The 17,222-nt window shown below is 35.7% G+C and overlaps 1 protein-coding gene across 2 annotated transcripts in view; it reads left to right on the plus strand.

Moving 5' to 3' along the window:
* Window positions 1-204: 204 nt before the first annotated feature.
* LRRK2 (leucine rich repeat kinase 2) overlaps window positions 205-17,222 on the plus strand; it is a 125,551-nt gene continuing 108,533 nt past the window's right edge. The window contains exons 1-7 of one of the 2 annotated variants that reach the window (XM_088798845.1): window positions 205-955; window positions 1,208-1,293; window positions 5,679-5,788; window positions 7,743-7,831; window positions 10,691-10,825; window positions 13,172-13,306; window positions 15,773-15,904. In XM_088798845.1, coding sequence (XP_088654971.1) covers window positions 802-955; window positions 1,208-1,293; window positions 5,679-5,788; window positions 7,743-7,831; window positions 10,691-10,825; window positions 13,172-13,306; window positions 15,773-15,904 — 841 coding nt within the window. In that variant the 5' untranslated portion in view covers window positions 205-801. Of the gene's footprint in view, window positions 956-978; window positions 1,108-1,207; window positions 1,294-5,678; window positions 5,789-7,742; window positions 7,832-10,690; window positions 10,826-13,171; window positions 13,307-15,772; window positions 15,905-17,222 lie in introns of those variants that run through there. The other variant, XM_088798849.1, reaches the window with a different exon arrangement.

Below are 17,222 nucleotides of genomic sequence, written 5' to 3' on the forward strand. Positions count from 1 at the left end.
CTTTACAAACGGCCACAACAACCATAGAAAAGTATTTAGATAGGTGTACTTTGATTACAAAAATCTCTTTCCATCCTTGAGGGGAAATTACTCATCTCCCTATAGGGGGAACTCTATAAAGAGAATGTTTTCCAAAAAGGGGCCAACTGGGCGGTGTCCTCTTTTCCCAACGCCCAGATTTCTATTCTTAGATCTGGAGATAGGAGGCGGCTTTCATTTTTCCTCTTCCTTGCTTCCAGACCTGCTGCGGGACTGCGGGCGCTCAGGCTGGCGGCTCGCAGCGGGTGACCGGCTAGGTTGCAGATTGCACTCCTCCTCCAGCCGCTGCTGGGCTCCGGGCCTGGGGAGTCCGCGGAGTCCGCTGAGTCAGTTTCTTCCTGCACGACTCCGGGCCGGACCGCCCCGGCGGGTGGGATCCGGTCTGTCTGGGCCCGCCCGGGGATCACGGTCACGGTCACCCCGGCCAGGCCCCGCTCAAGCTGCGTCCCTGCCGCCCGCCAAGGTTCTGCACAGCGCCTTGCCCCGGCGAGCCTCTCTCAGGCCACTGAGCTCATTTTTGGGCCTGGGTTGGGCAGGAGGAAGCAGAGGGGGAGGGCTCAGGGCTGGCAGGACAGCGCCGGGTGGGGAGCCACCGCCTTCCTCATAAACAGGCGGGCGTGGGTGCGGATGGGGCGGGCGGGTAGCGCGGGCTGCCGGCTGTGAGCCGTGCTCTCCTCGGGAGCAGTGACCCGCGCCGCTGCCCCTTCCCTGAGCAGACGGCCTTCGTGCGGGAGGGGCGGCCTGTTGGGAGCAGGGTCCATCATGGCCAGTGGCAGCTGTCAGGGGTGCGAGGAGGAGGACGAAGAAACTTTGAAGAAGTTGATAGTCAGGCTGAACAATGTCCAGGAAGGAAAACAGATAGAGACACTGGTCCAAATTCTGGAGGACATGCTGCTGTTCACCTACGCTGACCACGGTAATCATTTGCAAGGAAACTGTTCCTTTATTACACCCCCTCCCCCAGCCTCTTTTGCAAACTGTCTCCCCTACACTTTGCGCAAACGTGGACCCTTGGGAAGCCACAAACTCTACTCCTTAGGGCAAAAAGGAGCTGAGAATTCTCGGAAGGTATTGCGCTCACTTCTTTTGCTTTCTCCCCCTTTTTCATATTTAACGGGTGCTGTGAATCGTGACTTGGCTTCTTCTCCCCGACCCCGTTCTTTTCCAGCCTCCAAGTTATTTCAAGGCAAAAATATCCACGTGCCGCTGCTGTTCGTCTTGGACTCGTATATGAGGGTCGCTAGTGTGCAGCAGGTAAAGGAGTTGTTTTCATTTCACCCAGTTCCCCTTTCTTTGGAAATGTTTTTATGTCAATGTTATATGCCCAGAGCTCTGGGTAAGTTCTGAGATTTGGCTTGACACGTCAATGACTGTGATTTTAAGATGCAAGCGTTGTCATATCATTGTCAAAAGATAATTGGTGTAAAAGGGTCCACTGTGTGCTCCCTAAAATATAAGTAACTTTATACACTCGACTGAATATGGATGGTGGTGAGGGAAATAATAATGGAGTGAAGTTGAGTTCTGTTATTGGCTACTTAAGTTCATCAGTGTTTAACTCAAATTGTTCTAAGAATCTTCCCAATGTACAGCATGCCCTAGAGATGACACCGTTGTGAATAGTTTGCGAAAGGGGAGTAACTAACAGTAATAAAATTAATAATAAATTAATAAAATGAAGTAACTTGCAAACTTTCATCGGGTTAGGGTTTCTCTTTTAAATTTGAAGATAGATTCTAGTCTTCTTTAGTTGTAGTATATCTTGTATTAGCTAAAGAAAGTGATTTATGATTCCCCTGTAAGTTGATATTTTCAAATCAAATGAATCTAGAAGTGAAACTTAGAGTCTGCACCATAGGAAACCCATAAATTTGCTAAATACATTCGATATATTAAAAAAGGAGGCCTAACAAGGTAATTAATGATGATTTACAGTCAAAACAGCATGACTGCCTAACGTGTTTACTTTCTTTGTAGGTTTTGAGATTTAGAGAACTGAAATCATTTTTGTCATTTGTGTCTGTAAGGTACTGAAAGGAAAGATAATTGAACTTTGAACTCCACTGAGGTGCAGTCAGAAAGCCAATGTTTTAATACCTACTAGACAGATGTAAGAGTTATTTGGATCTCTAAGTCTGTGTCTATCTACCTTTACCTTTATGATTATCTCTGTATCAGCTATGTCTAACCTGGGTGATACATATACTTAACTTAGCCTGTTTTATATGAGGATATTTATATCTGGGATAAATGGTTACTTTTTTTTCCCAATTGAAGTATTTCCCATCTGACTTGATTTTCCGGTTGTTAGCGTATAAAACCGAAAAGATGGAGGCATGATAAAGACACTGTTCTTTTTAGCACCCAAAGTCTGAATTTCGCCCATGAAATATGAGTCACTTTTTAGCGCTGGCCCACTGTGCTTTCCATCCACATCGTCCCTGCTTACTTGCCTCGGGTGTTCAAAAGTCCTTGTCTGACAGCATCCTTGGATTCTGTTCTTGGTAGAGTCACCCCTGCTGGGTGCCACTCAGAGCAATTGGACCCTGAGTGGGCTTTGATCTGCAGGATCCAAAGAGGGCAGTGCTAGATGTGAGAACCCAAAGAACCTGGAACATACTCACCACCTAATTCTTCATTTTTCAGAACTGTGCAAGCTTGGGCATGTTTGTCTGGAGTAGTTAGGAATATCACTCAATATCCTTGCCCAGTGGGTACCAGAGACAAAGTATGGAAGAAACTAAGGACTTGTCTTCTGATTTAGTTATTTAATGTAATAGAATTATTCGTTTCAGCACCATATGTGTATTAGTCTGCCAAGGGCATTATATGTATGTTATGTCATTTTGTTCTCACTGGAATCTCACTGCCCTCTCAGAAATCTCACTGGATATTTTTTCCTCAGAGTAAGTGGCTCATTTAGAATCACAGAGCTACTGATAGAGCCAGCACATAATGTTCAAAATTTCTTTCCGTCTTACAATCCACTAGCTGCTGAATTCACATGCTTTTCGTGCTAGTAAAAACACAGTGGTTTGGTACCAATATTGTGGCTATGCTAGGTACAGTGACATTATCAATTTTAATTATCATTGGTCTTATCAAAGGGCTGTACAGAGGGGTCTCTCACTGATATTTTAATACTTCACTTAAAAGAAAGCTTTTTTTTTTCCCTTCAAATTTCTTAATATTACTGGTGTAATGAATATAGATATCCTTTTGTGCTTTACATGTAGAATTAGCTGAAAGTGTTAAATGAAAAGCTCGTAATGATGAATTTAAGGAGTTAAGGTAAATTATCCTTCGAAAGTAAATATTAAAGTTTGTTTCCAGAATTCACTTAACATGATAGCCCAGACTCTGAATTTTTATTTTCAAGGTCTTTTCATATTTTATACATGCTCCTTAATAAATGACAATCTTTAGAGATTGGTAGTTAGACGAGCTGTCCTATTACTTTTTTTTTTCCTTCCAGTCATCTGACCATTTCTCTGTGTTCTTCAATTTTACATTACTTCTTTTTATCCACACAGTTCAACCTTTGAAGTAAGGGAGTGAAATAAATGAAGGTGACTAAATTTTTCTTTAGCCCCTACACTCTATCCCATTGTGCATTAATTAGATCCTTGAGTTTACGGACTAATTATAATATAATAAAGTGAAACTACCAGTTTAACTGTATTGTTACTGTGCAGGATGGGAAGCTTCTCTCTTTGAAAGATAAGCTTTTAATTGAATAGATTAATAGATCAATTGCTACCTCTGCTTTGCTGCCAGCAATTCTATTTAACCATAGAACCTCAGTTGCCTCAATCTTTTTGCAAAGCAATTTCTGATGCTGCGTCACCAACCAAAATAAAACCTGTTTTCTCCTTGAGGCAGCCATGCAGGTAAAAAGATGAGTGTAGCATCCTATGTGATTTATGATTTATTTCCCACCAGAAGCTGTTCCAAATGTTATTTTCTTAAATACTTGGAGGGAAAAAGTCTCAATGTATTTTATGAATGCACAAAAATAGCCAGTTTCTATGACAGCTGAATTGTCAATGTCTGTTCAGCTTACATGGAGGAGGATATCCTACTTAAATGTAAGAAAAAAAGCTGTCAGAAATTGCTGCCTTTTTAAGCAATTTGGAAGTATGCAAAAGGAAGTAATGACAGAGTAAAGCAATTCATGCTTAATCCAGAAAAGATCCAGAAATAATATTGTAAAGAGATCTTGTGTAATCATTTCTATCTTGTGAAATATCCCTTATTTATTCCTGTAAACAAGTAAGAAACTTGTGACATTAGTATTTATTGGATGCGTGGAAATTTCTCACCTCATCATTCAACTCTCTGCATCACTCAACTCCACTTACACATCCAATTTTATTTAGCAGTAGTCCCCTTCCCCTACAGCTGTCACCTTATGGTTTAGTTCCTTACTTTCCTCATAGCTTATCAGTTTTAGAAGGTTCCGTTTCCCTATTTTAAATGACCAAATTTATAATGTTTTTGAAATCTGGCTCAAGTCCTACTTTTTCTATTTTATACTCTTCTCTGAGTAATTCTAGCTGACAGTGAATACCACTCTCAGGATTCATATTATGTTGGTATTTATCACACATCATATTTAAACACGTTTTCATTAATCTCTAGCTAGATGCTACATATATATGCATTTTTCTATTTTATTTTTATGACCATATCAGGCATAGATCTGTAATATAATACAAATAATTGAAGGTTCCTTAAGTTTAGAGAAGGATATACAGCAGGAAGAGTGAGTTTAATTTCTAGTTTGGAATTAAGACTATCATATTTTAAAAATAATTGTATTTTAAAAACCACATTTTTCAGAAGTAAAGAGCAACTATTCAAGTTGGTGTCATCTGAAAATGGATTGAATGAAGATAGATTTAAAATGCATCAGTAAGATAGTATTTTATTTGGAAATGTGAAAGAGCCTAGGGACATTCATGATGTCTAGACCTTATCAGCTCATATTTACATATTGTTAAGAAATCTAGAGGGGCCATTGAAAAATCCTACCTCCTCTTTATCTTATAATGCCTTTTTCTTTTTCCTGTAATGGATGTTACATTGTCTTTAGATGATGATGTTTCTCTTGCCAGTTATTCTAAGTTCATTACCTGGGAAGCAGTCTTTCCTGATAACTTACACTTTGCCGTAAATATCTCCAACTTCCTCTTATCCTCCATTCCCAACCACTTCATTTTTTTTCTTAAAATCCTAAATATTTAGAAGAGATTCTGTCAAGTGAATATGACTTAAATAGTACTAAGGCCTGAGGATAGCCTTTGTTGTACTTCATAATCTTGGTATGTGTTCTAAAACTATTTTTTGTGTTTTATTTTATTTCTTTTTATTTAGACAGTAGGCACGTCTATTTCCTTCATCGTTCAGATGTATGTTATAATGTTTTTATATGCCCTTCTCACATGATTTTTGGAAGAAGATGTATTCTCAGTATATGGCTTGCTTTTCTCAGTAAGCATTTTAGGATACCATTTTGTTTTAAAATAATTATTTAAAAATAATGTCATCTGTTCTACTAAGAATGAAGAGATTTGTGTTTGAATATATCCCATTAATATGTTTAAAAAAGTGTGAATATTTGGCTTTCTTGCTTTCAGGTGGGTTGGTCACTTCTATGCAAATTAATAGAAATCTGTCCAAATACAATGCAAAGCTTAACGGGACCCCAGGATATCGGACATGATTGGGAAGTCCTTGGGGTTCACCAGTAAGTATGACAGATGTGTCAAAACAAACTGCATTAAATACTGCTCTGTACATTTGCCAATCCTTTCTTTGATATATTTGTAATCCAAGCCAATCTCATAAAATCCTTCAAAATACAAGGATATTTTTCCTTGAATCAATGATTTACATTTATAGAGAGCTTTTAACTCAGAAGTATATTATCTAATTGAATTAAAAACTAACACTTTAGGTAAAATGTCAGTTGTTATTATTATATTACTAATATAATAATACAGTTATATTGTAATTGGTTAAATTGTAGATTTTTAGTGACTACTTAATGAATTCAAACCAAGAATTTGGACAACTGATACAAACCACTAGTTCTTTAAAAAGTATGGGAACTAAACGTTATTCCTATAAATAGAAATTTAGAAGTTTATGCTATACTCTCTTGGCAAAGTAGATGTACGTATAGTCACATATATATTTAATGAGCTTAAACCACGGCTTTCAAAATGAAGAAAAAAGAAGAAATTACTTTTCTGCAGCCAAGTCTTGATAGCTGTTTTACCAGTATCATAATGACTTCTCAGATGAGATTATTTCTTTAACTAAAAGTAGTTAAGAAAAAATTTTCTGAAGAAAAATCTGTGTACAGGAAAATTCTTTTTGGATAACTTTGTGGACATTTAACAAATATATTCTGTCATTAATTTTAGATGTTCTTTATACCTAATGTGACTTTTCTTTACTAAGGAAATACATATTACTTGTGAAAAATGTAATGTATGCAAAATGAAATTTTACACCTTTGTGTTGTTTATTAGTATCAACTGTAGCTCCAAATTTAGACAAATAAGAGCTGTTTGTTCACATGAGCATGGCTGTCCTTATATAGTTTTCCATTTTTGATACGTACCGGTATGTGTTGCTTTTCTTCAGTTTCTAGCATCTAAAGAGTGTGTTTTGAGCATATTTACAATTAATATATAGTCTCATCTCCAAACTAATCTCTGAACTTTTATGAGTCAGTTCTAAAGTATATAGCATTTAATGAGGAATTATGCAAAATATACCTGTAATTAATAATTATAACCTTGTGTCTCTTGGTTTGATTGAGAATTTCTAAGATCCCCAAAGATTAGGAATCTATAATCTTTGAGAGTGTTGGAAAACACATCTGGTCATATTCTAGTACAAACCAAGTATTCAAATTAAGTTGCATAAACATTTCCATAGGGAGTCTCATTTACTCATTCATTCAATCAGTCACTCATTTGCTTATTCATTCATTCATTTATTCTCTACTCATCAAATGTTTATTATACATTTGAAGCTATGGATGTCACCGGGCTCTGTCTGCTCCTAACAATGTAAAGGCAAACAATACTGGGTAGGAATAGATTAAAGATTGTATATTTTAGACTTGATAACTCAGGAACTCAAATTTAATGAATTTGGACTAACAGAATGCTATTGCTATACTAGGTTCACTTTGTATTATAAAATATTACCAATTTCGCTTTTAAAAATAATAAAAATCAATAATTTAAATATTCAAATGTATTTTTAATTTATATATACAGACTGACATCTTTATTATGTCTCAATATTTTAATATTTTAATACATCATTATACATTACGTATAATTCATAAGTTTATATCATACATAAAAATGGGCTTGATCTCTTGACGAATATTACTCTTCATGATATTTTAGATATAGAGTTGGGTGAAAATAGTTAATAATTGAATTCAAACGTTGAGAGGAAAAAGTTACAACTTTTCTATTGAGACTCACAGTGATTCCCTGTTAATTGTCATAAGCCTGGCTCAGGTTTAGAGGAAGAAAAAAATACACAAGCTTCAATATGGGGAGTGAAATACAAAGAGATGAATAAAAATATAGGTGAGTGAAAAACAGTACCTAAAAAAGCAAATGTCTGGTGTGATATTTCACTCATCTCGATGTTTTTTTTTTTAATTACAGACTGATTATTAAAATGCTCACAGTTCATAACGCCAGTATGAGCCTGTCAACAGTTGGACTGAAGGCTTTGGATCTCCTCCTAACTTCAGGTAATATAATAACACATATATTTTTAGTGTTGACTCAAATTAAAAAAAAATTTAAGTCACTCAATGTGTTTTGTCTTTTAAAAGTATAAAAACATAATGCAACTTAAATTATCGATGATTTCCAAAATTATTTCTGTTTCCATTTCTCTCATCTCTTTTCTCTTCACTTTTTCTTTCAGAAATCCTACCCAATATCTTGGCTTTCAACATCACCTTCTGTATTAACTAGTCCCAAATCTATATTTCTAGCGCCAGCTTTGCTCCCAAAATCTGGTCCCACATTTCGCATTCCCATTAGTTTGTTGGCTATACATGTCCTTGTCATTATTACATGTTTCTTCATTATATTTCTAATATGTTTTCTATAATATATTTTATAGGATATGGTATAAGAATATTTAAAAAAATACATAACATTACTTCTTGAGTGCTTGATAGAAAGGCAATTTACACGGGAGCTAATCATGAAGGATAGGGAGATATTTCCTTCAAAGTGGTAGAGAATGCTGTAGGTCAAAACAACAGCATGTACAGAGTTGAGAGGCCTGGGAGATAGAGGCTAGACATGCGGGTTGGAAGATTGTAAATGCCCTCGTTGGCCCTGCTAAACAATGAAGACCCAGTAGGAGGAAGAGAAAAGAAAGAAAGAAGGGAAAGATCAGAGTATGACAGAAAAGGAATAGGAAAGTCCAAAATGTACTCACCACTTCACCACAGCCTTTTATTAAACTGTATAATGGGGTGTACTAACTAGTCTTAACCCTGATTTATTTTAAACTCATCCTTAGGAGTTTTTTGTTTGTTTGTTTGTTTGTTTGTTTTTAAATTCATTCTCCATTTAGCAATGGCCAGGAAGCTAAGAGTTTTACGAATTTAAAAAAATCTCTCAATACTGGAATATATTGATGTCAGTAGCATGCAGACAGCAAATTTGACACGTGTTTTGAAAAGACTATAGTTAATTTAATTTCTTCCATATAACATTCAGAATTTTATACTGTTAGGAAAGTTTTCAGTGTGTTTTAAAGTTCATTTCAGGTGCTTATTAGAGGTTAATTTATGAATCACTTATATTGTTTGGCTTATTAGTAGTTGATTTAATAGTTATTGGGCACTTACTGTTGTGCTGGAGAACTCTGATAGACGAGGCAAAATTCCTACAACCTAGAAGTTCACAGTGCAGCACCACTGTCCCGTGTAACTTTTTGCAGTGAATGAAATGTTGGATATCTGTACTGTTCAATATCATGGCAAATAGCCATACATGGTGGCTATTGAACATTTGAAATGTGAGAAATTGAATTTTATTTTATTTATTTATTTAATTTATCAGGGTGACAATTGTTAGTAAAATTACATAGATTTCAGATGTACAATTCTGTATTACATCATCTATAAATCCCATTGAGTGTTCACCACCCAGAGTCAGTTCTCCTTCCATCACCATATATTTGATCTCCCTTACCCTCATCTCCCACCCCCCAGCCCCCTTTAATTTTATTTAATTTTAATTAATTTAAATTTGAGTTTAAAAAGCTCCATGTGATTAGTGGGTACCAAATTAGACAGCACAAGCAGAGACATAAATTATTTAGCGAAATAATTTCAATTTAATGAGAAAACTACTATAACAGAGATATGAAGAAAACCCTCATAAAAACATAGAGAAAACTTCATTTGTAGAAGTTTAGAGCATGGACATGAACTGCCTAAGTTTTAATCCAGCTCTGCCTCTTATTGATTGTTGGACCTTGGGCAAGACCACTTAGGTCAATTAACCCTTCTGTGCCTCTGTTTTCTTATCTCTAACATGGGGATTGAACCTACCTCATGGGGTTGCAGCGGGTTTACATATGTTAGAGTGAAATGCTTGAACCTGTGTCTGACATGTTATGTACTATACAAGTATTTATTACTACTAGCACCCCTCCCATTCCAGAGCTAATGTTTTTATTAACAAAAAAGGTACTATTGCTGTTATTTCTTGAATTATGGTAGGGGTACGTTTGGTGTGGGAAAGGGTAAGGGCATCCATTGCAGCGAGGACAAATGTGAAGGGATCTCAGAGAAGATGTTTAGTCCTGAGTATGGAGCTCAGCATATGCAGAGTCAGCAATACATGGAGGAACACGGGCTGATGGGGTAATGTAATCAGTTTGGGAAGGGTCTTGCTTGTCAGACTGAGGAGGATGAGAAAGACTTAGACAATTTCAGCATGAGGTTCACAGGATCACATTTGTGTTTTCGAAATATAATGCAGGTGATAAACTAGTCAGGTAGGGATTTGGCCCAAGCAGAGCAATTAAGCAATTGTGTTTGCATTCCAGGTGAGAGGTGATGCGGTCCTGAATGCAGTAGGAATGAAGGGAACTAGTTCAAAAGGAGTTTATGACGTGTTTAGAAGATAGACCTGAAGGAGTTGATAATGTTTTCTTTGGTTGAGCAGAGAATGAAAAGAGAGAGGGAGGTTGGAAGAAAGAAGATGACGATGTTTTCTGTTTTGGGTGACTATTGGATGATGGTATCATTGATGAAGATAGGGAACAGGTGTAGGCCAGGTTTGGGGTGCCCATGGAATATTTAGATGGTGTTGTCTAAGAGGCAGGTAGAAATACGTTTCACGAGTTTAGGGCAAAATGACTTGGCTACAGGTATTTATTGGAAATCACATAGTACCGTATACTGGGAATTTATCTTATTTAGAAAGACCATGGAGCTTGATAGGTATAACATCTGGGGCAATTAAGTGGTTTATCAAAATGAAAAGTCTACAAACCATTCATAGTCCTCATATTAAAATTAGCGCATTAAGTATTAAAGCAGCTATTTACTTGGGGCATATTTTTCTCTTCAAAACAGATAAAATCACTTTGCTGATACTGGATGAAGAAAGTGACATTTTCTTGTTAATTTTCGATGCCATGCGTACATTTTCAGCCAATGACGAAGTCCAGAAACTTGGATGTAAAGCTTTACATGTATTGTTTGAGAGAGGTATTTAAAAATTATTTTGATGTTTATATTAAAAAAGGGTTTATAATGGGAAACAGAATATAATTATGATAACAAGAAGGTATCTAGAATTTAAGAAGTGGGAATTGTCAGTCAAGGGTAAGTAATGGGGTTAATTCAGAAATACTACTTGTTTTTGTGGAATGGATTTCATTCATGGGTTATAAATTGTACAATTGCAGTGATTTTCTTCCATTGCTTAACAAGGCATAAGATTCACTTTGCAAACCGGATGTGTAGGTGTTAAGAAAGAAAAAAATAAAACTGTGACGCCAAGCATAGGTTAAATTTGGGCTTATGATGTTGAGTCATCACCAGAGATTTTAGAAATTGCTAAAGGCTCTGTATAAAGAACCAAGAGGCTTATAAAATATCCCTTAAGAACATGACAAATATGTATTTTATCACATGGCACTGAGATTGATAACAGACATTATCATGTAATTTTAGAGTTGGTTGGAACCTTTAGTCCTTCCACTGGCTTGATGAGGAGATGGATTAGAAGTGAAATGAGCAACCTGCCTGAGGGCACACTGCTGTTTACTACCATTGCAGTTCAATTTGTCATCATATTTTGAGAGCACCTTTTGCATCATTATGAGTGCTGGGGGTTTAGCGTAAGAATAATTTATGTGGGCTGTGTACCTATATCAGTTTACCACTTGTTTCTAGCCCCTCCAGGAATGGAATAGATCACTTTATACTGTTGAATTCCATCTCATTCCAGAAGGACTTTAAACAGCTTGTAGATACTTATAATGCATTAGAGGGGGAAAAAATGGATGAAGAAAAGGGTGAAGGGAAAATAATATGAAGCTAGATTACATTTACTACTTACTTAGGGTCCTGTATATTTACAAAGGATGGACCAGAAATTTGTCTCGTTGCTTCCTGTCAGGCAAAGAAAAGAGGTAAACAACATCAGTTACAAGTTTAATTGAGATAAAGTAAACCTATTTATCAGGAGAAGCAGTAGGTCTCGTGAGAAACCTGGGAACATACTCCCATGGGTTTCCCTGGATGAGATGATAAAATGCACACATTTTGCAAGGAATACAAAGTATATTTCAGTGAAAAACTCTCTGTCAAGTCAGGACAGCATGGGCCTGGTACCCAGCTCTCTGATGATCATGCTTGTTGGAAAAGAGTTTACTGTGTGTGACAAATGGCAGAACTGCGTGTCTTTTGGGCTATCTTCTATAAATGTTATATCTTGCTACTAAGCTTTTGATAAGACTTGGGCAGAATACAGTTTGAGGTTTTATTGTCTTGCAGGGCCTGTAATTTTCTGTGTTGCAGCTTAGGGGTACGTTCTTATTCATGGAAGAAGGGCTACTAACATCACTCTCTTGCCAGCATTGTGAGACCGATCCGTGACATATGGAGAAGCAGCAGGGAATGTTAAAATCTTATTCACTAGAAAGATCATCAGTGCTGACAGTATTAGGATTGAAAATGTAGAGTAGAAAAATTGCTGAATTTTCCAGGAGTATCAAGTTTTCCAGGACTGAGTGGAACTTAGAAAGTTAATTTCCAAAGTTTGAAAGTATGGGGCAGAAAGTGCTCCATAAAATGAGAAGTTCCATGATACGCCTCATTTATTAGAAGAACCTAACCAATTTCACATGATATTATATGGACTATTGGTATCAAGTTGAAAAACAAAAAAGTAATGTTGATCATGAAGTGTTAGATTTTCTAACATTTTTATCTAGCCATTCTCAGACTCGATAAACCAGATTTTTATACATGCTTTGAAGTTCCCACCCAATAAAAATACTGCAAATGGCTTGATCAAGAGACTTTAACGATGAAAACTAATGATGAATTTTTTGATCTCCAATGAAATCAAGACCTTTAGACAGTATTTCAAAGTCTAATTAGTTGCCATTTGCTGAAGTTCATTCCGTTTGAACTGATAGAGGTAGCTGAGCTGTCCTTCAACAGGGTACCATAAACCATTCCTTTCTAAGTATGTGATATGTTCACTTCCAGTCTGTCATTTTTATTAGTCAGTGGTCAGGTTTCTCTAGAATCCCCCAAATGAAATTGTAAATACTTTTGTTTTCCTGAGAACTGTTTGGTTACTAACACTTTTACATTTCACAACATGGAGTAACTAATATAGGTCAAAACAAAATTAATTTTGATAGCTCTTTTTCCCTTTCTAAAACTCTTAGGAAGGGCTTTCTGCTGATATATATTTAAAAATTTACATCTATTGTATTTACCATGTTTCAAACTATTATCGTGAATATTATATTTTTGAGTACTTAAACTTTTATATCATCTTTAAGCTTTGTCAGTATTTTGTCTTTCATTTTTCAGTTTCAGAGGAGCAACTGACTGAATTTGTTGAGAATAAAGATTATATGGTATTGCTAAGTGCATTAAAGGAATTTAAAGATGAAGAGGAGCTTGTGCTTTATGTACTGCACTGTTTACATTCCCTGGCAATTCCTTGTAAGTAGCATATATACATGATTTCTGTTTTGTATCTGAAAAATTACAATATAGCTCCTTCCTGAGTGTGTTTTAAAAATATTTTTATTATTTAGAAAGTTGTGGATGCTAAGCCCATTCATTTATTTACTCATTTAATTAATTTTTTGTTGGTTGATACTATACTGCAGCTGGCTCTGGGCTTGGTGCTGGGGAACAGTAGCAGAAAATATAAACACTTTTCTTGCCTTTTTAGAGTCACTAGTAATGTGGGAGATACAGATAAGTACATAGGTGACTACAATGTATTATAAGGCAAATGTTGGCTGAAGTACCTAGGCTTAGGAGAACAAACATGGAGTGAGGCAAGATCTCTTAGCAGAGACTTGAAGGATGAGAAGAGTTTTGTGTGTAGGGAGTTGTGAGGGGAAGGGAAGTACAGGGCAAAGTGTCCCAGGCTGGGGGCATCTTAAGTGTAAACATCTTGGAGCAAGAGAGAGCATAGTACGTTTAAGAAGATAAAAGTAGCTCAGTAAACTGTGTTTGTGAATGTGTGTGTGTGCATGTGTGTGTGCACATGCATACATACAGCCCGCGTGTCTGCTTTTGTGTCATCTAATAGAGGTGGGGGAAAGGCTTGATAACAGTCAGTGAATGAGACTGGAGGCTTAACCAGATCTTGAAGGGCCCAGAAAAAAACACAGCAAGGAGATTAAATTTTATGGTGATTCTTGTTTAGCATTTTCTTAATGTTTTGAAATCTAGCTACTTTTATCACAAAAAAGTACAAATAAGGGAAATTAATATGCTGTGTATGCAACCAGTGATTGCTAATGAGCTAAAATAATACTTTAGATTCGATTACTTTTGTAAGTATTCATGAGCATTTTGTATTCCATTATTGCCTCAGTGGGTTGTATAGGATATACACATGCATTTATCTAGTAATATTTTCATCTTCACACGTGAAATTGTTAGGATTAAATGGGTTAAATAATGTGAAAAATGCTAAATAGTCCCTGCTATGTAATAAGTGTTATAAAAGCACTGACAGTATTATTACACAATGTGTATTTTCTTTATATTATATATAATATGCATATATAGTTTCAGACACGGAAATCTGCAGATGTGAGACTTCAGTGAAAACCCAATCCCCTTGTGAAAGAAAGCCCTTTCTTTGTGATGGTTATAAAATCCATTGTTTTCTTATCTATAGGAAATTAAACACTTGGAAGTGCATAGGGCTGAACAATAATAGAGAATAGACATACCTTAGATTTCTCTTGAGTCATCCACTGTCAGCACACTGAATATATTCTTCATTTTACTTTTCCTTGGCTATATTTATACATTTATTTATTTATTTTAGGCTGGCTGTTTTTGAAATTCATTGTTTTCCACCCACAACTGACATAACTCCAGTGAACATGCGTTGTTCATAATGTAAAGGTCAAAGAAAGTAGAAAACAAAAAAAAATCAATGTTTTAAACATTGATTCTAATTGAACGACATTTACCTTTGAGTCTTAGAGAAAATCATGTCTGCTGTTTTGATTAAAAGCAGAAAATTTTTTAAGAGGACATTTCCTTTCATTATACCATATTTTTTTTTAAATATATTTAATGTTTTTTCAGTACAATCTAAGCATTCAAATACATTTTTGGGAAAAAAGTTGGTTAGTTTGGACATGCTGAAAAATAAAGAAAAATGTTTTGTAAACACCTCTTTTGTTTGTTTGTTTTAATAATAATCAACGTATCATTCAGACATATAAATTAGTTTTGTCCATGTAGGTTCATACACTCATTCTCTATGCATTGATTTCCTTTCCCAGTGGATGTTTTCCTTCCTTTCTGGCTTACCAATGTTTGTCCCTTAGTCACATACTTTAATATTATAGCTTTCCTCTCCTTAGCCCCCATTCTTTTCTCCATCTGTCTCGGAGCCTTCAGGAAGCTTGATTTTGTTGCCTTGAACACCGGCTGCTCTTCTGCAGCCCTTTCAGAATGGACAGGAGATAGATCATAGCTGATTTTAGTTGTTTAGTTATGTGACATAATCTTTATTTTCCTTCTGTTGGTTTGAGGAAAATGAACAATTAAAAGCCATTATCCAATGGAGTAGTGGCTCATTAGGAAAGAGGCCCCTAATTCATTTATTTGAACATTTATGGCCAAGATATTATATTTGGAGACTTACAGAAAAGCACTCACAATTTTCCATGTATTTTAAGTTTTTAAGCCAAGAAACAGGAATAAAGCAACTTTCCCTTCATGCTAGAAATGAGTACTTAGTCCTATTATATTATAGTAGCAATGAACATCATAGTATTTTGTATAGCTATTTAACAGAACATGATATTTAAATTTGTAAATGTAGCCATTATGCTGCCATATATTTACAATCTACATAAGATGTCTTTGTATGCATATTTCAAAGGGAAATTATTACCTTATTGATAATTATCATTTCTTTAAATTTAGGCAGCAATGTTGAAGTCCTCATGAGTGGCAATGTTAGGTGTTATAATATTGTGGTAGAAGCCATGAAAGCATTCCCTCTCAATGAAAAAATTCAAGAAGTGAGTTGCTGCTTGCTTCGTAGGCTTACATTAGGTGAGTGATAATTCTTGATTAATTTATTATCACAGTCTATATGATGTATGTATATAGAGCATATGTATGTTGTATGCTCTTGGATAAGTAACATATTGACATATGTACATTGGATGGAAATATGGTAAAGTAATAAACCGTTCTGCTATGCTAGATGGAATTTTAAAAGCAGTGGCAAAAATACAGAGGGTGCCAAAAAAAAGTATACACATTTTAAGAAAGGGAAAAACTATTAAAATTACAATACAATGAATGATGCTAGCATTCATTTGATTAATGCCATCTTTTGAGTAAACATCATAATGCACATTGAATTACTACCGTAATTCAATTCAACTTCGGAAAGTAATACATAGATAACATCTTTTAAAACATGTACATTTTTTTTGGCACCCTCGGTAGATGTGTGTAATGTAAGAGAAGTCTTATCTTATTGTTAGTGTTGTATTTAAATTATGTCAATAATTGATACATACGAAAGAATAAGCATAAACATGTAGAAAATACGAAGCACAGTGCAAAAGAACTCCCCACCCAACTTAAGTATTAGTACATTACCAGTGCTGGTAAAGTTACTCTGGCCTACTTCTTTCTCCTGCTTCCTCTACAGGGGTTAACACTATCTGGAATTTTGTGTTGATAAATTTTTTGCTTTCTACATATACTTGTACTACATTTGCACATCTCCCTAAACAAAGGTGTTAATGTCGGCTTGCTTTCGCTTAATAAAACTGGAATTATGCTGAATGTTGTCTTCAGCAATTAAAAAAGAATTAACATTATGTTTATAACATTCATAAATATGCTATTAGTGCTTTCTCCTTTGTGAAATACCTGATTTCATAGGGCACAGGACTGACCTGGAAGCACTTTAGAATCTTTTAAGGTCCAAGGTGAATGTGGGAGACTCTGGTTGAGCTACACTACCAGCTACACTAGTCTGTTGATCATGGATCCCTACTTTCCCACAAGGCTACTCTGGCTTGTCTATTTTCTTTCAGCTCACAGTTCTTATTTTAACACATATGAAACTACTTTGGAAACTCTGACAGAAATGTTCAAATATTAAGACATATTATCATATCTCCATACTTGCAGATGAGGACCTTTTTCAGGAAGTAGGTCTGTTTTATCCAAGATCATGTAGTCAGTAAGGGGTGAAATCAGGCTGAGAACCCACATTTATGTATCCCCAAACAAAAACATTTCTTCTAAAACGCGATAGTCATTTAATAGTTTATCTCCTTTATCAAGTGCGATTTTTATTCATTATATTTTCATTGTGCTAGCTTGGTTATATCTGAAAATGTTTTAACAA

Source organism: Rhinolophus sinicus, chromosome 1 (assembly GCF_057876585.1).
Source record: "Rhinolophus sinicus isolate RSI-liver-muscle chromosome 1, RSI-T2T, whole genome shotgun sequence".
Classification (NCBI taxonomy): domain Eukaryota; kingdom Metazoa; phylum Chordata; class Mammalia; order Chiroptera; family Rhinolophidae; genus Rhinolophus; species Rhinolophus sinicus.